Below are 24,178 nucleotides of genomic sequence, written 5' to 3' on the forward strand. Positions count from 1 at the left end.
AGTTGATTGATTAAACATTTTTATGTTTCTAGGCAAATGATTTAATAAATTAACAGAAGTATAGCTAAAGCAAGATTTAAAGAAGCTTCCCTTATGCCTTGGAATTTCATAATAGTCTCTATATCTAGTATCTCGGTTATGAAGGCTTGATCTGGGTGTAATTTTTGCAAATAGATAGTTTGGCGATTCAGTTTTGAGCATCCTATGAAGAAAAGAAGCAAAATGAAGCTGCTGTCTGTCCTCAATACTTAACCACTGAAGCTCCTTTAGTCTATGGCTGACGTGATCTTTTAAGCGTAGATTAAAAATAAGTCTTATGCAGGAGTTTTGTATTTTTTGTAACTTGTACTTACTACTCATATCAAGACAAGGGCCATAGACAAAGTTGCAGTAGTTGCACTGGGACAAAACCAGGGTCTCATAACTGCTTCTTTATACCGAAGTTGAGAAAGTGCCTGCTTTTATATAAATTACGCAATGAAAAATAGGATTTTTGTTTAACCCTTGAAATATGTCCCCTAAATCTCAATTGTTCATCGAACCAAACTCCCAAGTTCTTGTACTCTGCAACCACTGGTATATCAACACCACCCATTTGAATTTTTATATTCGATTTAGCCCACCCGGTATTTGGCCCAAAGAACATTACTGCGGATTTATTGGGATTTAACTTTAAACCGTTATTATTTGAATATGTTAATATACTATTTAGCGTTTCATTAAGTCTGTCTTCAGCCGCCTTAAAATTATTTTTTGAGAATTCTGCTCCTATTTGGGTGTCATCAGCATACTGACTTAGATTGCAGCCTCTAACAGATTTCCACATGTCTGCTGTAAAAATAATAAACAACAGTGGCCCCAGTATTGATCCTTGTGGCACACCCCTCTCCACGCGAAGACTTTCAGATTTATTATTATTTAAAGACACACGCTGCCATCTCCCCTCCAAATAATCCCCGAGCAAATCTAAAGTTATTTCTTCAAAACCATAATATTTCAGCTTTGTTCGAAAAAGTTTTGGATCCAAAGTATCGAATGCCTTGCTAAAGTCGAGAAACGCAACCGCGGACGTATATCCACGATCTGATGCCTTAATTATGTTATCAAGAATATTGAGCAGGGCCGTTGCTGTACTAAATCCCTTACGAAAACCAGACTGGCCCTCAAAAAGTAAATGATTTTCGTGAAAATAAAGCAGCATTTGCTTATATATAAGCCGCTCATATACCTTAGACAAAACACTCAAAAGGCTAATTGGCCTCAAATCTGACAGTTGTTTTACACCTGGAGTTTTTGGTATAGGAATAACAATAGCTGTCTTCCACTGAGATGAAAAAACACCCGTTTCTATTGATGTATTGAATATATTGGTCAAAAATGGAATAACAAGAGGACAGCATAGTCTAAGCATGGAAAGAGTTATGCCATCAGCGCCAGCAGCATTCGATCTTAGTTGGGATAGAGCACTTTCAACAACCTTTTCAGTAACAAGATTTAACTTAAACCTGCCATTAGTCCCGCGGTTTGTATTATAGTAATTTATTGTGTCTTGGTCGACAGTGGGACATATTTTGCGTACTGACTCAATAAAAAAATTATTAATCTTGTCTGGGCTATTTAAGTTTAATGGTAAGTTAAAATTATTTTTTGTTTTATTGTAAACATTTAATTGATTTATAGATTGCCACATCAACTTATCATTTTTGCTGCTTGTCACATATTCTAGATATGCTTTCTTTTCGCTGCGGACAGCCTGGGTAAACATATTTCTTAAGGTTTTATAGGCCTCCCAGTCTTTGATCTCACGAGATTTTTTATACTTTGACAAAGCTTTATTTCTTTCAGCTTTCATTAACTTTAGAACATCTGTAAACCAAGGTGATTTGGGTTTGGTGACTTTAATCCTACGCTTAGGGGCATGTATATCAAATAGAGCAACTATTAAGTCAGTAAAAAACTGTAGCTTGTCCTCAACGTTATCGTAGTCTAAAATATTTGACCAGTTGCAGTTGCACAAATCAGTGTGAAATCGATCAGAATCAAAATATTTAAAATTTCGGTATTCAATATACTTAGGAATGGTGGAAGGTACCGTAATATTAATTGAGCAGTATATTAATTGATGATCAGAAATATCATGCAAATCCTTGTGATACACCGGCCCTATCAACAAATTTTCATTGGAGAGAATAATAACATCTAGTAAGCTAGGGTCAGATGGTGAAATTCTAGTTGGATTAATAACCATTTGTTTAAAATTAAAAGATTCCAAAAAATTATCAAAATCGTTACTAATTTTGTTATGACGTAATAAATTAATATTAATATCCCCCAACAGTACCAATTCGTCACACAAGGGCATTATAAACCCGACTGAATTTTCTAAAATATTAAGTGCATCAATTACATTATATTTTGGAGGTCTATAAAAAATACCCACACCGAGGGTGATTACTATAAATTTAATTGTAAGCCACATTTGTTCCAATGATGCGTTGGAGTCTACTACATTAATTTTATCAACCTGTAAATTATCTTTTATATAAGCTCCTACTGCACCCCCTCTAATCCCTCTGTCAACTCTATAAAAATGGTAGCCATCGATATAAATTTCCTCGTCAGATACACTTACTCCTAGCCAGCTCTCCGAAATCGCCAAAATGTCTAGGTTTAAAGCCAGTAAATAATTTTGTACGTCCTTGATACTAGGCAGCAGGGATCTTACATTCAAATGACCGATTTTAAGATATTTTCCTAAAGAATCCATTGCAAAGTGAAAGGAGTAAATAACAAATAAATTAATAGAGAAAATAAAGGAAAATTATTAGATTAATTAAGTAGTTCTTCCAGAAGCTTTCATTTTTAATTACGATTAAATCATCATTATCACTTTTTCTAGCTAAAATATTACCATTCCTATGCCAAACATATTTAAAACCGTGATTTTTTAGTGGTAGTTTCGCCTTTTTAAAAAGCTGGTAGGTTAGTGGAGTTAGTTCCTCATCCAAAAAGATGTAGCTTGTTGACTCACCCAGTCCTATGGCTCTACTCGTTATACGACCCTTTTTCACTCGTGCATCAATAATCATTTTTTTCGCGTCTGCGTTTTCTAGGGTAAGGATATCCTTTGTACCACTAGTTTTCGTAGGGACATACTTAATGGTGTTAAATGCGGTTTCAGATACTTGGACATCAATGTAGTTGAAAAGCTTCTTCAATTTTCCCACTGTGGTTACTTTATCTTCTTCCCTCTGCATTATACCGGTCACACAAATATTGGACTTGACTTTATTCTGCTCTAAAATATTGTGATAATCCTTAATACTCTGTACCTCCCGCTTAAGCAGAGTATTTTCCTTGGATATCTCGGTAATTATGTCAGACAAAACCTTGGCCCTCGCTTTCTCCTCTTCATACTTCTCGTTTAGAAATTCCATAGATTTCTCGAAGTTCACCCTGCAGTTCTCTTATTAGCATTTTTAGTTCCAAATCTTCACCAGGTACGGAGAAAATTGTAGTTCTACGGGAGGATGAGGAAGCATTAAAAGGGCCACTATTAGTGCAATGATTGCAGCTCCAGGGAGCCTTTTCAGCCTGCATTAACCTGGCGTCAACTTCTGAAACGCCTCCACAAGATAGATGAAAATAGCCCTTACAGACACCACAATACAGTTTTATTTTTTTGCCTATGGAGGTATTACATTTTTTACAGATTTTACTCGACATAGCGGATTGTAGCCGAAAAAGCATATATATTAGCATATATATTATGGCCACCATACCCAAAAATTGCCACTGCTTGGTGGCAGCCATTTTTATAGTGGTTTTTGATATTGGTCACTCTGAACGTTTTTAGTGTTGCCAACAAAAATAATATTAAATAACAGTAATGAAGTTCACGCTGACGTTTGACCTGTCACGAACTAATTTAGTTCATATTTTAGCCATATTTTAGCGAGTAAGCGGCTATATTAGCGTCTAATTCGAGCGATGAAGTCATGACGTCACCGTATAAGGCGCTTTAAGCGTTGTAAACTTGATATGTCAGAGTCAAAGGGAAACTATACAACAATAATAAACAATAAATATTGATATAAATTTTTTGATATTTTTTTAGACTTGAGAAGCATTTTATTTCTTAGTATTCGTTTTAATTTATTTAATATATAAGTATGCTTATGATGTCTTAAAAATTAGATATTGATTATAAACATAGTGTTTTTGATAAAAAATGTGTATGCTATCAAAGAACACAAGAAAAACTAAGAGCAAGAAGCCAATATACAGTGCGAACGTAAAGGTTGGAATAAATCCATTTAAAATTCAGGGGTATGTTCAAAAAAAAAACGCTCGGACTTGTCGATTTTTATTTTTAACTGCGGGTTTTCTTACTATAATTTTATGTATACAGGGTGGCCCAAAAATAAGTTACGGTCATCAACGTAATTTTTTTAAATGTAAACACCTATTTTTTATTTTAGATTTAGGTTCTACATCAAATTCTAAGTACATTTCATGTACCATGTCCTATACCTAAACTCGACCGTTGACGATTGAACGCAATAAAAGGCTATTTTTGGAAGAGTTATTTATATCAAGCAACCTATCAGTTATTGTTTGGTTATTTACATTTGTGGTTGGTGTTTTTGATTGTTAACTTGTCACAATTTGTTGACATCAAATAATTTTGAGTGAATTTAGTTTGATTTAGATGCCTAAGCAAAGTTTTGCTTGTGTTAAGGTTATCAAAAGATAAAATTAAAATTTAAAAAAATGGTACGTCTTAGTGAGCGAGAGCGAATAGAGATTTTGATGATGATTGGTTATGAAAACAGGATGCGCACTCAGATAGAAGTCTGTGAAATTTATCATGCCAAGTATCCTGATAGGCCACGTATATCTCAAAGTACTGTCAGTAAAATAGAACAGAAATATCGGGATTTGGGTCATGTCAGGGATAATTATACGAAAGGTCGGTCAAGTATATCAGAAGAGAAGCAACTAAATGTTTTGCTGGCAGTTGAAGAAGATTGCCATAAAACGACTCGCAATATTGCGTTAGAAAATCAGATATCCCAGACATCCGTCGTTAAGTATTTAGGTATAAATAAATGGCACCCTTACAAAGTTCAATTGGTTCATGAACTAAATGAAGATGACCCAGATAGGCGTTTAGAATTTTGTGAGAGACTTATGGACTTGTGCCATGCTAATCCACAATTTTCAAAAAAAAAATTATTTTCTGATGAGGCAACGTTTTGTCTTCATGGTAGTGTAAACCGGCAAAACTGCCGATATTGGGCTACTGAAAATCCGCACTGGATGATGGAGTGCCACAGCCAAGTCCCTCAAAAAGTAAATGTTTGGGCGGGGGTGATTGAAAACAGGGTTATAGGGCCCTTTTTCTTTGAAGGATACTTGAATGGTGAGAGGTATTTAGAGTTTTTAGAAAATGACTTGGTTCCATGCCTTGCCACTTTATACCCCGATCCAGAAGACCCGGATATATTAGATAATTCCTTATGGTATCAGCAAGATGGAGCTCCAGCCCATTACACTCGTCCCGTGCGCCAGTACCTGGATACCGTTTTCCCTGGACGTTGGATTGGTCGGAGGGGTGCAATTGAATGGCCGGCCAGATCGCCGGATCGCCGACTCCTTTAGATTTTTTTTTGTGGGGGTATCTTAAGTCCAAAGTTTATGTTAATCGGCCAAACAACATTGAAGACTTAAAAATTAGAATAACGGAAGAAATAAGATTGATAGAACCTTCTGTTATCGATAACGTTTTACAAGAATTTCAGCATCGACTGGGATATTGCCAAGAGGTTCGTGGCAGCCATTTTCAACACTTAATAAATTAATTAAAATATTTTTATGTATTCTTGCTTGATATAAATAACTCTTCCAAAAATAGCCTTTTATTGTGTTCAATCGTCAACGGTCGAGTTTAGGTATAGGACATGAAATGTACTTAGAATTTGATGTAGAACCTAAATCTAAAATAAAAAATAGGTGTTTACATTTAAAAAAATTACGTTGATGACCGTAACTTATTTTTGGGCCACCCTGTATACATAAAATTATAGTAAGAAAACCCGCAGTTAAAAATAAAAATCGACATGTCCAAGCGTTTTTTTTTTGAACATACCCCTGAATTTTAAATGAATTTATTCCAACCTTTACTTTCGCACTGTATATAGCCATTACAAAATTTACATAATCGAGTATCTGTTATAGGTAGGATGGTTCTGCATATTAATATACAGGGGGTCACGTAACACATAGATGAATTTAGGGAGCTTGTTGTTGATAATTCTCCATTAGTGAAACACACTTGTTAGTTCTGAAATAAATGAACATGAGATACAAATATCAGGATGATACTGTAATATGTTATTTAAACAGCAGACATACAGGTAGTACTATAATGTTGTACATAAAAAATGGTTTAAAATTTACAGTGTGGAAAAGCGATTCGGTTGATTATAAATTTTGGGCAATATTTGTAAAAACTGAGGTTATATCGGGAAATAAGACCCACAGGTCCAGTGTTTACAAGCGACCATAGATAGAGTAATTAAAAGTATATTAATATTCATATTCAGTATAGTATAGTCAGTATCGGTTTAGCAGTCGTACAGAGTAGACGTCTATACTCGTAGGAGGCGCCGGTGCTCAGTTTTGTTTTGTTTTGTTTTGATTTAATTTAAATTGTTTTGATCTAGTGTTGCGTCTTTACATTAACGTGCTATATTTTCGCGGTACAAGTATTTCCAAAAAAACGAATTAAGTTCCTGCATCAGTAAATGTTTTTGTTTTATAATCAGTTCCTGTTTTGACTAAATTTAAATTATCTGGCTAACACTGACCTTAACTTGAAATAATTGAACATTAACCGTAGGACGTGCAATTGTGTGTTTTGTTGTACGTTTGTTTCCTGCTTTGGGTTTAAGTTCAAGTTACTGTTTACTTGCAGTTCCTGTTTTAATATTTATTTCAATTTAATAACATTGCCTTATAATCTAAAATGAACCGCAGTTTCAAATGTTGTCAGAAGAGGGATTTTCCAAATTATTGCTGCATCTCTTGTATTTCAATATTCCACCCAAGTTGTCTGGAAAGAAATTCTGATGCCATAAAACTGGGAGGCTATAGGATTTTATGCTCACAAAGATGTCAAGATGATTTTAATGAAAGAGATCAGGAAGGAAAAATTAATGAGCAAAAGATTTATGATTTGTTGAGAGAATTGAAAGAGAAGGATAGACATATAGAGAGAATGAGAAGAAACAGCATGGTTTTTGAAGATGAAGAGCTTAAAGTTGAATTGGAAAACTTAAAAATTAAAGAAGGTGAATTGTTGGCATTACTGGAAGTGAGCGAAAGGGCAAGTCTTAAGTTCAATTCACAAATAAGCGAGCTAAATATCCTAAATAAAAATTTAATAGTAACAATAAAAACATTAGAAAATGAGTCTTCAACCTATAAGACTGAAATAAACTTGCTACAAAAAGACGTAAACGACTTAACTAATTTAAATAAGAAGATGTTAGACTCCGTAAAGGTGTTGGAGGTAGAAAAAGATACCTGTTATTCCGACATTTGTGCATTGAAGGAACAGTTACAGATATCCAAATCTGTTGTTATTAATTCTCCAACACAGCTCCCAACTAGGTCAAATACACCTGACGATAGTCGACCTCGGCTTCTCTTTGTTGGTGGAAATTGTAGCAGAGTGTTCCTAAAACATTTACGTTTAAAGTTTGAAGCTTACTACAAGGTCCAGTGTTTCCTGAAGCCGGGCAGTTCAAGCAGTGAGGTGATTAGGACAGCATCAAATTTAGTTAAGGACTTTACGAAAGAAGATTTTTTAATAGTAATGTTAAATGGAATTTGTTCTTCATCTGATGTTTTAAAAAATTTAATTCAAAATCATATTGATACAAACACTTTAGTGATGACAAGCCCTTATACTTATTTAAACCATAATGTTATTTATAATAGTAATAAGGCCCTTTATCGTGCTTTTCATGAGAATGATATCAATCTGTATGGGATCTTGGAGTCTAATCACGCCAGTAACTTTGGTTCAGACTTGGCATCATTATTACACGCACATATTTTCAAATATTTTAAAATTAATATTTCATCGAATAAATTGTCTTTGAATCATCAAATTAATGAGTCTGAACTAGTTACTGATCGTGAATTGGATTCTTCTTTTTTATAGACATGTCCACGAAAGTTGAATCTCATTCATGTTCATATTCTACTAGTAAAATTGAAATTAGCTCTTCGAAAAACTTAAGTATCTTTATTCTTAATATACAATCCCTAAGAAACAAGATGGATGAGCTTCATCTTTTGCTGGACACATGTAATTTTCCTGATATTGTACTTCTAACTAAGCACTGGTTGAGGCCTAGTGAATGTTTTTTAATATCTGATTATCTTCCTATATCAAATTTTTGTCGTCAACAATCTATACATGGAGGAACCATGATCTTGGCTAGGCAAACAATTGAAACGATTTTTTGTAATATTGATAAGTATGATAATCTTCTGTTAGAGAATGTTTTTGAATTCTCTCTTTCTTTTTGTAAGCGTTTTAATTTATATATTCTTTGTGTTTATAGGCCACCTACAGGAGATATTGCTATGTTTCTGGACAAACTTGATTCTCTTTTATCCCAATTGTCCCTACACTAAAAGGTTACACTAAGGTTATATTGGCTGGTGACTTTAATATCAACTACACTGATGAAACCTTGCCACGTACTTCTCTTTTAAGTATTTTAAATTCTTACGACTTGAAAATGCACGTTCTTTCTCCCACACGAATAACTTCTTCATCTGCAACTACAATTGACTATTTCTGTACAAATTTTGATGACGTTTTATGCACAGTACTCCCATCTGGTATTTCCGACCATGAAGCTATTCTTGCTAAAATGCCATATAATACTGTATCATCTTCATCTCATTATATGGGAAGAATTTTCAGCAGGAGAAATTTCAATGCTTTTTCTGCTGCTACAGCTTCGGTAAATTGGAATGCACTTGAAACGGCTTCTGACCCACTTACTTTATTTTTTCAAGTTCTGTGTGATAAGATCAATCAGTGCTTTCCTAAAATGAGGCTTAAAACTAAGAAACGAAAACCATGGGTTACAAGAGGCCTTAGAATTTCTGTTAAAAACCTCCGTTTTTTGACTAAATTGTGCAAATATACCACAAATGAAAATATCCTTGTATATCATCAGAAATACCGTAGTCTGTACAGAAAGACAATTAAAGCAGCAAAATCTAATTATTATAGGGATCGCTTAAATATGTCATCAAATAGGCAAAAAAAGTGTTGGTCGATTATTAATGATTTTAGACATTGCCATAGAAAAATATCGGAACCGGAGTTAAGACCTGACATTTTAAACGACTATTATTGTGATATACCTAATATCTTGCTCAAGGGCATTCGTAGTAACATTGATCCCTTACACTATCTTCAACAAGTGTCGGTTGAGCATTCATTTTTCTTTCATCCTGTCGAACTTACCGAAGTAAAAAATGAAATCAAACGCCTAAAAAACCATAAATCATCTGGTGCTGATGGGATATCTTCGAGGTTGTTACTCTTTTTGCCTGATTCAGCCTTAAATGCTTTAGTTTAGCCATAAACAATTCTTTACATAATGGCATTTTTCCTTCATGTTTAAAAGAGGCAGTGGTTATCCCTCTTCATAAGGGTGGAGATTTGGATCAGCCTTGTAATTTTCGTTCCATTTCTATTTTGTCTACCCTCTCTAAAATAGTTGAAAAACTTGCAAAAAGCAGAATTTTGTCCTTTTTACATCATAATGGCATTTTGTCTGCAAATCAGTTTGGATTTCAAGCCGGTAAAGGGACTCATGATGCTGTTTTTAGCTTTTTGGAGAGCGTCTATGTGTCCTTGAATTCTGGAGAGTCATCGGCGGCAGTGTTTTGTGATCTATCCAAAGCATTTGACTGTGTGGATCATGGAACACTATTATCTAAGCTCGATAAATATGGTTTTAGAGGCGTAGCGTTGCGATGGCTTGAGTCCTATCTATCAAATCGTACTCAGAAGGTTACAGTGTCTGGGCATTTGTCTGCTTCTAGATCCCTAAAATGCGGCGTTCCCCAGGGTTCAGTGTTGGGACCACTGTTATTTTTACTGTATGTGAATGACTTGAGTTCATTGAAACTGCAGGGCAAGGTGGTTCAGTTTGCTGATGATACCACCATACTATGGAGCCATAAAAATTCTGACTATATTAAGACTTGTATCCTTGAAGACCTTCAGATTTTATCAGGGTGGTGTGCTTCCAACAGGCTCGTGTTTAATGTAAGAAAGACGATATGGGGTTTAAGTGCGATGTTCAGGGTCTGATGTTTGACGAAAATTCCCTCTTGCAGAATAAAGAGTGCTGCAAGTTCCTAGGAATTACCATTGATGGTCGCCTTCGGTTTGAAGATCATATTTTACATTTAGCTGGGAAATTATCTTCTGGATGTTTTGCAGTAAGAATGGCAAAGCAAGAGCTGGGAGGGGTGGTTGCACGTTCAGTGTACTTTTCACTTATTGAATCTCATATTCGGTATGGCTTGCCTTTTTGGGGTTTAACCAATAAGGGGCTACTTAACATTATCTTTGTTATTCAAAAAAAAGCAGTTAGATACCTGTGTTCTGCTAAGTTAAGAGATTCTTGCAAACCCCTCTTCATTTCTGAAAAAATCCTAAACTCTTTTTTCACTCTTTATCTTAGAAACAGCTGCTCTTATTCACAAAATTCCCAAACTACCCTCTGACACTGGCCATTTGCCTCGTCGTGTAAATGATGTTCCCCTACCTATTCCTACGTCTTCCCTTACCAAAAACTTAAAAATTTACAATCATGTTCCTCTGTGTGTTAGACAGATATCGGATGTTAAGAAATTTAAAAGAGAATTAAAGTCGCTTTTATTGGCTAAGGCATATTATAACCTGGATGACTTTTTTAATGATAGGTTTTAACCTTGGACATGTTGGAAAGTTTTCTTTTTTTTCCTTTTTTCTTCTCTAGTTTTGTCAACAAGTTTACCTTTATTTAGTAATTGATTGTTTTATTTAGTTATCTTTAATTCAAGTATGTTCAAAAAGTTTTGTCTTCTTGTGTTTAATTTTGTTCATTGTTTTGTCAATTTTTGAAATTGTATTTGTGTTTTGTTTTTTTAGCTTGTAGGATGCTTGTACACAAGATTATTTTTACGTAATATAGCACATTCTTTCTTTCTTTCTTTCTTACTTTCATTTCTCTATGCAAGACTTGCAAGAGACCAGGCCCGTTATGTTGTTGCTACGGCGCTGGCCGCCGCTGCTCCAGCTATTTTATCTGATCCATGTTTATCAACCGCGGTGGAAACAAAAAGTTTAGATTTGTTGCTAAGAAGTTCCTAAATTCACAAACAAGAAGAAACACAAGGGAACAAAAATGTTGCTATTTGTTTCTCTGGTGGAAACGTAGCTTTAGCTCTTGTCAGCATTGTAAATTTGGACTAGCAAATCAGCTGATTTATTGACATTTACTAGATGCAACGCATGATTTGTAGTTTTTTTTAAATATTCTATATTTATATTGAATTGGTGCAAATGTAAGTTTGTTGTGTCTTAAAAACAATAATCAAAATATATAAAAATATATAAAATAATAAGAAGTATCTTATAAGATCTAGTTCATTTATCTTCTATTGGCAACATTGGAAACTGCAGGTCAGCTGATTCTTTGACAGTGAAGCCAACCAATACATTTATTTGCCCCTGTTATTTTTTAAGTATTGGCATTAGTATTAGTGAATTGGTAAGACTGCACGTTTGTTGTGATTGTTTGTTGTGTAGATTTAGATGATGCTTCTGAGCTGAGATTAAAAAAAGCCAAACAAATATTCAGTTCTTACGGTTATAACTCAAAATGAAACGTAAAAGTTTAAGGAAAAGCGAAAATGCCGCCGATGAAAAAAATGGAAATGCGGAAAACTCAGATGAACCCCTAGAGAAGAAGGGCAGGAATAGCAGAGGCAGGAATAAAGACAAACAGCCGTCTTATGAAGAAACTTCTGAAAATGAGGTAAATGTATTAAAATAATTAATTCCCCACTGGTCTATACTGTTTTTTTTTTGCTATAACTTTTAATATATTTATGAAAAATGTGTATTTAGGCCCCCCAGCAGTTCCCTCCAAGCTAAAACAACTGACGCCATTTTGTTTTTGTAATTTTTCGTTTTTTTTTTCTTTATAAAATATTTTTTCAAATTTTTTCTAGTCAGGATAAATTAATTCTTTTTTTATATTTAAATTTAAAGATAATTTATAAGCTTAAATTGTCTTAACATATGTTACTTCAAATCCCCACCTTCTCTGGCTTTTGTTGGGACAGACTGTAACATAAATAATTTGCTTTTTTGTCATTCCTAAAATCTGAATTTATTGTATTATTATTGTATGATGTCATTGATTTAGAGGGGCTCTCAGACTAGTGAAGCTTCTGATTCCCCCAGTCAAAATGGGAACCAAAAAAAGAAAGGAAAAAAACCAAAGGGGAAAAAATCAAAAGAAGTGGACCAAGAGAATCAGGAAGAAGAACCAGAGGTACAGGGTCTTTCCCCATATATTGACCCCCCCCCCCTACAGGGGTAATGCGAAAAGTTAAAAAAAAAATTTAATACAAAACTTTTGGGGTTTTACTTTAAATTTTTGAATCCGATGTAAAAATTTTTTTTTCGTTTAGAAACGTCAAATTTTGACAGATGATCAGTTTTTTCTTACGGAACACCCTGTATTTGACTTCATAGTTAAAAAGAGGCAAATTTTCTGATTTCAAATATATATAGTTTAACTATGTTTTATTAAACCGTTTCGGAAATATCGGGCTCCAAACTTTAAAAAAATAATATATTGAAGATCTTGGTAGGCGCTGCATTATTATTGTTTGACATTTATTATTTATTTATTTATTAACGGAATCCATTTACAAAAGTATTACATAGCATACCCATACAAACATATATATTCAGAAACATTATATACAAAACTATCTATAAATCAGTGTAAGGTGTAGATGAGTTAATTAATTAAAGCCCCTATGAAATAATATTCTTTAACTGCCCCTTAAAAGATGTTATCCTAGAGTCAAAAAAGTTTATCTGACAGACCATTAGCACTTCGAGCCATTCATGTAATTGGCTCATTAATGCCATAATTGGTATGGTGGAATGGGACTGAAAATATTTCTGATTGTCTATTCAATCTGGAAGGCACCCTAAGTTTAAAAAGAGACAATAACTTGGGACAATCTATAGTAGCATTTAAAACCTTATGCATAAAACATAAGTCGAGTAATGTTCTTCGTGACTCCAATGTGGGTAAGTTCAGGTTATCTCTGACCCACTGATAGTAATACTCCTGTCTCCTGTAACCACATCTAAAAGCCGCCACCCTTAAAAATTTATTTTGAGTTTTTTCAATCTGCTCAATGTAGCAGTTATATGATGGGGACCACACAATTGAGCCATACTCCAAGATGGGCCTAACAAGAGAGCAATAAAGTAATCTAAAAGTAAACAAAGACAAATAAGTTGTAGACCGTTGGATAAAACCCAGCATTTTCATTGTCCTACCAGTCACCTGATTGATGTGACTTTTAAAAGACAACCTGGAGTCAGAAACCTCTGTTTTGACACCAATTGCTACATTATTTATTTTATAAAGAAAAGCAATAGGATTTCTTTGCTTAGAAAAAGTAATCTTATGGCACTTATTGATATGAAGGGACATTCTATTCAAGTGGCACCAATCAAAGAATAAATTGAGGTCTTTTTGCAGGAGCACAGCATCAGAAAGGGATGTGATAAGCCTAAATAGCTTCACATCATCAGCAAACATTAGCACACGACAATTTTCAAGTTTCCAAACTAAATCAATCAAAAAGAGGCAAAACAAAACAGGGCCCGAGTGAGAGCCCTGTGGCACCCCATATTAAAAAACAAATCATTCAGATGACATTGTCATTTCTTGTTTGTTGACCCATAAATGTTAAAAAATGGCGTACAGTGATGAAGAAAAATGTGACATCGTCCGTATATTTTATAAAAATAATAATAACGCAAATGCCGCCAGAGAGGAATATCGTCGAACCTTTCCTTTACGTGCAATTCCGGCAAAAAACGTTTAAAAATATAGAACGAGCATTTTGCATCAGGAAAACTCTACGAAGAAAACGTCGGACAGTTCTTGTCTATCCAGAAGAAGAATTACATATTTTGCTATATTTCGAAGGTAGGTAAGTTTTTACTAATTTTTAAATACATTTAGATCTACACTATCATGTTCGGGCCTTTGTCTCCCTCAAATTGCCCATCAAAAATGTAAAATTTCTTTTTAGAACACCCAAATCATTCCATAGAAGATGCCAGAATTTACTTTGATTGATTGCCAAAAAAAATTTATTCAACTTTAAAAGTGTTTGACTTGTGAAAGTTCACGAATTGCCCGGCTTTTCATTAATATTTTAACTCTTATAGGTCTTTGTATCGGCGACTAATAAAAATCGCCAAAAGATCCTTCTACTCAAATTGCCTAAATAAGGCCACAAACAAGTCTAGAGAATGCTGGAAGATTGTTAATGATATCTGTCAATCATACAGCAATTATTCCATGGCAGTCCCTGAATGTTCTCCTAGTCATATAAATGACTTTTTTATTGGAATTGCTGATAAAATCCATAAAGATTTGGGTTTCCCAACAACAGATCCACTTATTTATTTATCAAGGATCATTTTGCTTTATACCTACAGACTTGACAGACTTTATACTACAGACTTGCTTTATACCTACTTGTTGAGCTTAAGGAGGTATTAACTTCTATAAAAAACAAAAACTCAGCCGGGGAGGATGGCCTATCTGCCAAAATACTCCTGAACATGCCGGACATCTCTCTGAGTATCCTTGTTGAGGCTATAAATGCATCATGGGTTATGGGCACCTTTCCCGCTTGCCTAAAATCTGCTAAGGTTATCCCAATTCATAAGACGGGCAGCCTCGCTGAACCATCAAACTTTAGACCAATATCCCTTCTGTCCACACTTTCAAAGATTATTGAAAAATTGGTTAAAAAACGTGTGATGTCTTATTTAAAATCAAAGATTATTCTTAGTGGTTCTCAGTTTGGCTTTCAAGAAAATAAAAACACAAATGACGCAATGTTTAACTTTATGAGTGATGTCTACTGTCAGATTAACGGTGGTGGAGTTTCCGCTGCTGTGTTTTGTGACTTGTCGAAAGCCTTCGACTGCGTCAGTCACGAGGTTCTGCTGCGGAAGCTCTTCTACTATGGTTTTAGGGGCTTGGCGGCGAGTTGGTTTTGTTCATATCTGAAGGGTCTGTCGTCAGAGAGTGTGTGTGGGGTCGGAGTATTCTGAATATCAATCTGTTGCCTGGGGAGTACCTCAGGGATCGGTACTGGGACCAATACTTTCTCTCCTATATATTAATGACCTCATCCGACTTAATATCCAGGGAAAATTCACGTTCTTTGCTGACGACACCACCGTTCTCTGGCATGGGTATGATACCGACTCTTTGAGAATACCCATGTTGGCTAATCTTCAACTTATATATGAGTGGTTCAGGGCAAATTTACTATCATTAAATCCAGAGAAGACCAAACTAATTTGTTTTACAAATAACCATAGTCTTGATAATATTCTTATTGCTAACTGCCCTGTCCCACCTTATTCTAACAATAAGTTTTTGGGTCTGGTGATTGACAAGGAACTTAGGAACTTAAGTTTGAGGACCATATACGGAGTCTCAGCAATAGGGTTTCTGCGGGTTGTTTTGCTGTTATAGTGCAAGCAACTATCTTCTACAGATGTTGTTTGTTCTACAGAAACGTGCTGTGCGTTATATATGCGGGATATCACCTAGGGAATCATGCCGACCATATTTTATCGGGGAGGGCATTCTTACAATCTACTGCCTATACATACAGGAGGTGGCATGCCTTATTTTCTCCCATCAATACAGGTTTGTCCTACAGAATCCACGATATGTCACCCGCCAGCGGAATATTTTGCGGCTTCCCCTTCCAACATCTGCCTTGGTGAAGAGATCAATTTTTTATGAAGGTATAAAAATCTTTAACCACCTACCAGAGGACATTACAGGGGCAAAATCTGTCATCAAATTTAAGTTTCTCTTGAGGAGATTTCTGAGTGGTCGCGCTTATTACTCTGTGGCTGAATATTTCAACGACAATCAGATTTTAATTAATTAAGGGAGACCTAGCTCTTTTCCTAACCTGTTTGTTTTAAATGTTTTTCTTTTTTTTATCCCTAAATGTTGAACTGTACTTAGTTAAGAAAAGTTAGATATAGTTGATTTTATTAATTCAAAAAAAAAAAAAAAGAAAAAAATTAAATTTTAACTGTTTAACTTTGTTTCGTCATTGTAACTTGTATTTTTAAATATAATTTTAACCTTGTAACTCTGTCTCTTTAGGATTAGGTGAAGCTTTGTTTATAACAATATTTTGTTCAAACAATAAAGCATATTTGAATTTGAATTTGAAAAAAGTATAAATATTTTGCTTATCGAATATTACCTGTTCAAACTTTAAGTGTAGAGCAAAGAAATAAACGGGTGGAATTTTGTCAAGAGATGCTAGTGCTAAAAAAAGAAGATAACTTTTTTAAAAAAATTTTGTGGACCGACGAGTGCACCTTTGCAACCGCGGACATTTACAATCGAAAAAATGTTCGCTTTTGGTCAAGAACAAACCCCCGAATAACAAGGGAAATTAAGTTTCAAGGGCGGCAATCTCTACATGTATGGTATGGAATTTTAAATGACCAGGTCATAGGACCTATTTTTTATAACGGCAACTTGACGGGAGAGAGATACCTAGAGATGCTTACTTATCAAATTGAAGCTAAACTTGAAGATCTACCCATAAGGCAATACGCGCAAATAGTTTGGAATCAAGATGGTGCCCCACCGCATAATATGTTACCTGTTTTGAGATTTTTAAATGAAAGATATAACCTGTGGATTGGACGAACTGGGCTAATTCGTTGGCCACCAAACAGTCCAGACCTGACACCTCTTGATTCATTTTTTTACAGTAAGGAATTGATGGATAATTATAGACCAATAAGTGTGTTCTCTAACCTGGGAAAAGTCTTCGAAAAATGCTTTAAGGATAGACTGTTATGTTATTTTGACCAAAATAATGTACTATCAAAAAATCAATTTGGTTTTACTCGAGGAGTCAGTACAATAGATGCTATATATGAGCTTGTTAGTGATATAACTAAAAGTTTGGACAAAAATAAAAAGTGCCTTGCGGTGTTTCTCGACCTAACAAAAGCATTCGATACAGTGTCACACCAAATATTATTACAAACATTACAAAAATATGGTATCAGAGGCAAAGTATTACAACTTTTACAGAGTTATCTATCAAACAGAATGCAATACACCAAGATAAAAAATAACCTTAGCGATCCTGATATCATTAAAATTGGAATACCGCAGGGCACTGTACTAGGACCCCTACTTTTCAATGTTTATATAAATGCAGTGAATGATATAAAAACTCCTGGCAAAGTAATATCCTATGCAGATAATACAGGAATTATATTTATTGGAGACACATGGCAAGAGGCAAAAGTTAAGTTTCAAGAAGGTCTATCATTAATCAAAAATTTTTTCGACACCTTTAAATTGTCACTAAATCCAAAAAAATCTAAATATATAGCATTTTCCATAAAGAGTTCAAATAGACCAAACTTTCAAAATATTATTGTAAACAATATTAATGAACCAATTGCACAGGTAAACTATAAAATATTTGGCAGTCCATATAGACAAACATCTAAAATGGGATATACACATTGATTATTTAACAAAAAATATAAAGGCACTCTTACATAAATTTTATTTATTAAGGGAAATTTTGTGCAGAAAACTCATTGTGTTGATCTATAAAGCTCTCGTGGAACCCCTATTAAGGTATGGGATATTGATTTGGGGTGGGGCATATGAAAACAGTCTAAAAAATCTTAAAACAATACAAAACTCAATAGTAAAGATAATGTTAAAGAGACCTAGGTTATTTTAAACAAAGCAATTATATAATTCCGAAATACAAGATTTGAAAACTCTTTTTATAACAACCTGTTGCTCTTATGTTCATAAATTCTATGGTAAACAAAGTATAATAAACCATAGACACCAAACCCGAGCTAATAAACACCAGCAAATTGTACTACCTTATATGATTCGAGATTTTGGTCAGCAATATTCAACAGTATTTTTAGCTCCAAAATTTTATAACCTTCTCCCAGAAAATGTCAAACAACAGAAATACTTCAAAAAGTTTAATGAGCATGCCCTAAGTTATATATTAGGAAACAAAAGAAAATTTTGTTGATTGATCATATGTGCTTGTATCAATATTCTGCTTTTCACCAAACTTTTTATTTTCTTACTCGATAGCAATCACAACATAAATACATAAGGGAAAAAGAAAAAAATCTCAGTATGGACATTTATTCAATTATTTATTTTGTTTCAAATATTATAGGTTTTAGGTACCAAAGACTAGAAAATTCTGTAAAATACTACATAATACCTTTGTAGGTAAAATGTATATGTGTATATAGTATATGAATCTTTTTTTTTTTTTCTCTTTTTCTCATTTTTATTGTCTGGTTTTTGATTTTTGTTATGTAGTTTTGGGTAAACTTATTTAAAATGTTAAATATTGTGAACTAATTTATATAACGGCTAGTCTGCTAAGGGTAACAACATTGATATATTAGAATTTTTAAATTGTTTCTACCATAGCACATACAGATACTCTGGTATCTAGGTGCTTTATATTCTTAGAATTGTAATATTTTATATTGAAGTTGAATATATTGAATTGAATTGAATTTCTGTGGGGTTACATGCAAAATAAAGTTTACGAACAGAGGACTGAAAATGTCGAGGAGCTCCGCAGAAAAATTATTACTGCGATAAATGATATCAATCAAAATCATAGACAATTTATAAGGAATACAATACACAAAATTGAGCAGGATTATATAAACTGTATTGATAATGGTGGTGGTCATATAGAGCAGTTATAGTTATAATTACGTCTAAATTAAAGTTTAACAATTGTTAAAATAATGTATCCTTGTCAACAAAAAGATGCTAAATATCACCTTAGTAATAATAAATCTTCTGTTTTTATTGTTTCTACTCAATTCATTTATCTTAAAAAAAACGCCAAACAATAACAATGCAGCGCTTACCAAGATCTTCAATATATTATTTGTTTAAAGTTTGGAGCCCGATATTTCCGAAACGGTTTAATAAAACATAGTTAAACTATATATATTTGAAATCAGAAAATTCGGCCCTTTTTAACTATGAAGTCATATACAGGGTGTTCCATAAGAAAAAACTGATAATCTATCAAAATTTGACGTTTCTAAACGAAAAAAAAAAATTTGACATCGGATTCAAAAATTTAAAGTAAAACCCCAAAAGTTTTGTATTAAATTTTTTTTTTAACTTTTCGCATTACCCCTGTAGGAGGGGGGTCAATATATGGGGAAAGACCCTGTACAGTGTGAATTCAATCATTTCTGTATTTTAAAATACTTACATTACTATTTATTCATTTCATTAACTTAGACTGGCTCCCAGTCTAGTGAAAGTCAAGATACAGATTCCCCCAGTCAAAATGGCACCCAAAAGAAGAAAGGAAAAAAAGGAAAAAAATCAAAAGAAGATGAAAAAGAAAAACCACAGGTATATTATTTACTGTGACATTAATAAATAATGTCATAAATATTTTTTTATCAACAGGTATCAGAGGTAGAAACTGACCCCTTGGGTGATGATCAAGATGATGATGCTGACGATGCTGAATATGAGGTAAATTCCTTACAATTTGCTTTAAAATTACCATAAATTTCACAACTAATTTTCTGTGCAAAGGTTGATGAGATTGTAGGTGAAAAAACAATCAAGGGAGTAAAGCACTTTTTAATCAGATGGAAGGGGTACACCGAAGAAAGTGACACTTGGGAACCAGAAGACACACTGGACTGCAGTGACCTTATTAAGGCTTTCCAGGAAAAGAACAAGAAATCTTCGAAGAAGGATACTCCAAAGGGGAAGATTAAGAAAGAAAAAAGATCAGAACAAAAAGATTCAGTGGAAGATTCCTGGGATGAAAATGATGATTTTGAGGTAATACTTTACAGTAGTAAGATTTACAAGGCTTACTTAGATTTATTATGTTTATATGCTATATGCTAGACTTACAAGAAATATTTTTTCCATCATTGACAAGGCTTCAATACAGGGTGATTCAATAAAAATGGGTAAAATCTGAACTGGAAATACTTTACACCAAAATATGGCAATTGAGCATAAATTTTTTTTTTTTTTTTCAAGTACTTTATTGTCGATAATTTGGTACATGTACACGAATTTTATTGACAAAGCTTGTAATTTTATTGACATAACATGTTGTATACAAATGTTGCAGGTTTACAAGATACAGGGTATTTAAAGTTGGAATTTTAATTTGAAATTTCTGAATAATTTTGTGATTTTAAGCAGTATCATCTTGGAAATTGGTGACTTTATGTGTTTTGACATGAAAATTACGAATTTTGTGGTGAATTTAGCAAATAAAAAAGGTACTCTTGTTTATTTCATGTAACTGTATCAGTTTTTAAGTCATTTGCATTTTAAACATTCAGAGTAAATAATCTTAAACCACCCTTATTACATTGCCTTTTTTTCAAGTAGGCTTGTGTCAGCACTTATCAGTTTTTCATGTAAAGAAATTATATGATAATTTTATTGTCACTAAGTAAGAGTGTATTATTTGTAGTAAAAATTCCAATTATTCCAACAATGAAATGTGTGATATAATTTGCGTTTTTGCTCAGTCAAATTATAGTGGACTTGGGGCAGCCAGAAGGTATTTAGAATTATACCCAAATTGAAGACAATCCAATCACAAACTGTAACGTATTTATACCCGCCTAGGCAAAACAGGTTGTTTTTGTCCTAAAACCTTAAACGATGCTCCAAAAAAAAAAATCAACGTCGATGATGAAGAAGAAGTTTTAGCTCGTACAGTAATGGCCAAAAGTAGATAGACAAATGGTTTTTTAAAAAAATCAAAGGAAATAAAAATTCTATAATAAAGATATTTAAGTATATTATGGGCAACATAAACATGTATAAAAATAATAAAACATTTTTTAGAACACCTAATTTGGTAAATAATAAGAAATAACTAAATATATGCTGGACAAAATGTGGCATTGATTCAATAAGATTGTCTATGAGTTTAAAACCAATATTTTTCCATTTCTGTTGCAACTGTTCGAATAATTCACCTTTATTTGAATAGTTGGTATCCCTAATATCACGATCTACAATTTCCCATAAATTTTCAATGGGATTAAGATCGGGTGACTGGGTTGGCCATTTTATTACAGAGCAAGATAGAATTCTTGAACACCACTTCGGCAATTCCAATGCTACTTTTTTGCCTTTAAATTTCCGCACGACGGAGCATCTACGTTACCCAATTTTTAAACATGATTTCATCGCCAGGCTATGTCACAACTATATAAATTGTTACAGGTTAAAATTGGCATTTTATACTGATTATTAAAAGCACTGATTACAGTTATATTTTCAAAATAGATATTTTACAAATATTAATGATTGGTACTAGTAATGCCCTCTCTGTAATAGCCTCCCAAGTAACCCATAGTTCTGTTCTCTAGCCATTTCAAATTACAGTATTCTTTTTTTTTAATGACACATTTAGTCTTGTACATTCCAGCTTCATATTGTACTGGTTGTTAATGAAATTTTATTTATACTCTTATAAAACCCGGTTCTGGACTAAAGAAATATTTTAGAATTTAAATTATATCCAATATTGATTATTCCATACTTTATTTATTTCTTTTATAATGAATAATGATTAATTGGGCATGTACAATTACATGCATGTATGTTGTACTGTCCATAGTACAATAACTGATTTTGTCTTGACCATACCAGATATGCTGGTTGATTTTACTCGGACTGACCTATCTAATTTTTGTCTCTTTTTATCTTATGTAAATATTAGTTTTCTTGGAAGATAGCAAGAAGTTACTGGTCTAGGGAAAATCGAAATTGAGTGTCATAGTGACACATATTTTCATTGCCAACGTCCTTGGGCCATAAATTTAGTTATTTATTTTTTTATAAAAGGTTTTATGGTACTTATAAAAAAAGTTCAGTTATTTTCGATTGGCAATACATTTCGTGCGTGATTGCTTAAATACGGGTTTAACCTCTGCGGTCGTCCCTTTTTCCAGACCGCCATCATGAAGTGAAGAGTGCTTTAGTTCTTTTTGGGCGTAATGCTATAATTTGTTTTTTTTTGTTAAATTTACTGGCCTTTATGGCGATTTAAAACCTAATAATTTTTCACGTGCCCTCGAACATCGGCAAAATGGCGGTCCTGATTGGCATTGGCAGGGGATAATTTAATTAACAAAGCTACATAACATGGATTTTGGATGGATTTTTTTTGTACGGACCTGATTTCTTCATGCCACCTGGTACTTTTATTTTGGGGTTATGTACCCTACTTGCTCTAATCTAGAGGAGATTTTAAACAACTGTGAGCTAACGTCTAACCTGGACGACTACCAGAGCTTGGCGTATTGTGAGGTGGAAGAGGTGAAGCTTGGAAGCCTGCAGTTTTTCTTCGACTGGGAATTGGATGTCTGGGAGAGTCTTGAATCTGAAGTAGTCTGCTGTGTGCTAAGTAACACAACATAACATTTTTTTTTGATATTCACTTATTTTATTTTATTTTTATTATCACAACTTTTATCTATTGAGTTGAGACGCATACATATATGACTTTACAATCTGAGCGGGGTGAAGCCGAATTGTGGTGGTTAAGGGATGTAATTATTTTTCCCATTCAAAGGCTGGATATATTTATATTATTTTGATAATCCAAGGCCCACCAGGTTCGACTGTACTTGTCTCAAAAGTTTATTTAAAATTTCATTGACATTATTTAATTGATGCTATTTTATTATTGAATATTACTGATAAGAGTACGTATATATGTGACAAGTGACTCCTGTGAGGTAAGACGCAGCCGGCTTCGTAGTACTTTGTATACTTGGGTTATATTATTTATTTTCAGACTACTCCTAAGATGTCAAATTTTCTTGGATTAACTAGTAAATATTAGAGTAAAATAATAAAAGGGTAATTTTGATTGGGGAAGCTTTAACAGTTTTTTTTTTGCTTAGGTCAATGTCCGTGGCGGGATATACCGGGCCACGTAAATTGTTAGTTTAATTCGAATTGAAGCTTCATTCCCCAAGAGGTTCGGGTGTAACATAATTTAGATATTTTATTTTGACAACCACACTTTTGATTGCGTATTTTTTTTAGATATATTTCTTATAAGCATGGTCACGAATGACAGTGCACCATTTTGGAAAATTTAATTTTATGGCACGTTATCTGTTGACAACTTTGTTTTTCTTGTAATTAGAAACTTAAACGTTGTGGTTCCTTATTACCAACTTAAATAATTATTCCTCTTAAAGATAAATAAAATAACATAACATAATTCGCTGTGATAATCAAGACTTAAATAAATTGTTATTTTCTGTTGTTATTTTGTTTTTCACTTGAGTTGAGTAGGTTAGAATATCATAGGTAATTTGGAAACAATAGTGTATACCGACTTGACCTTGATTTTGTTTTCCAAGTTTCGTTTTGAACTTGCCTAAATAAATTTTGATAAATATTGGGCGTCCATTGGGATTATATAAAATCCAAAACTTGGTGGCGCCATACTGACTTTGACATTTATTTGGGTAACTCTTGGGTAGTTACTACCTAAGAAATGTTGGTTCATTTGGTTGAGAAAGAAGCTAGAACCCACATCGGCTTGAGCTAGCAGCATTGTGAGGGATTCCTTCTCTGGGCGTTTCAGGTAAGAGGGGTTAGGTTCCTCCAGGCATCAAACAACTTTTGGAGACCCTCTTAAGGCCATAAACCATTCA

General features: G+C 33.6%; 1 protein-coding gene across 1 annotated transcript in view; it reads left to right on the top strand.

Annotated features, from left to right (window-relative positions):
- The first annotated feature begins 11,850 nt into the window (after positions 1-11,850).
- LOC126739420 (chromodomain-helicase-DNA-binding protein 2-like) overlaps positions 11,851-24,178 on the top strand; it is a 36,221-nt gene continuing 23,893 nt past the window's right edge. The window contains exons 1-5 of the mRNA XM_050445102.1: positions 11,851-12,128; positions 12,522-12,650; positions 19,749-19,865; positions 19,923-19,991; positions 20,055-20,309. Of these exons, the coding sequence (XP_050301059.1) occupies positions 11,973-12,128; positions 12,522-12,650; positions 19,749-19,865; positions 19,923-19,991; positions 20,055-20,309 (726 nt within the window). The 5' untranslated portion in view covers positions 11,851-11,972. The remainder of the gene's footprint in view (positions 12,129-12,521; positions 12,651-19,748; positions 19,866-19,922; positions 19,992-20,054; positions 20,310-24,178) is intronic.

Source organism: Anthonomus grandis, chromosome 8 (genome assembly GCF_022605725.1).
Source record: "Anthonomus grandis grandis chromosome 8, icAntGran1.3, whole genome shotgun sequence".
Lineage (NCBI taxonomy): Eukaryota > Metazoa > Arthropoda > Insecta > Coleoptera > Curculionidae > Anthonomus > Anthonomus grandis.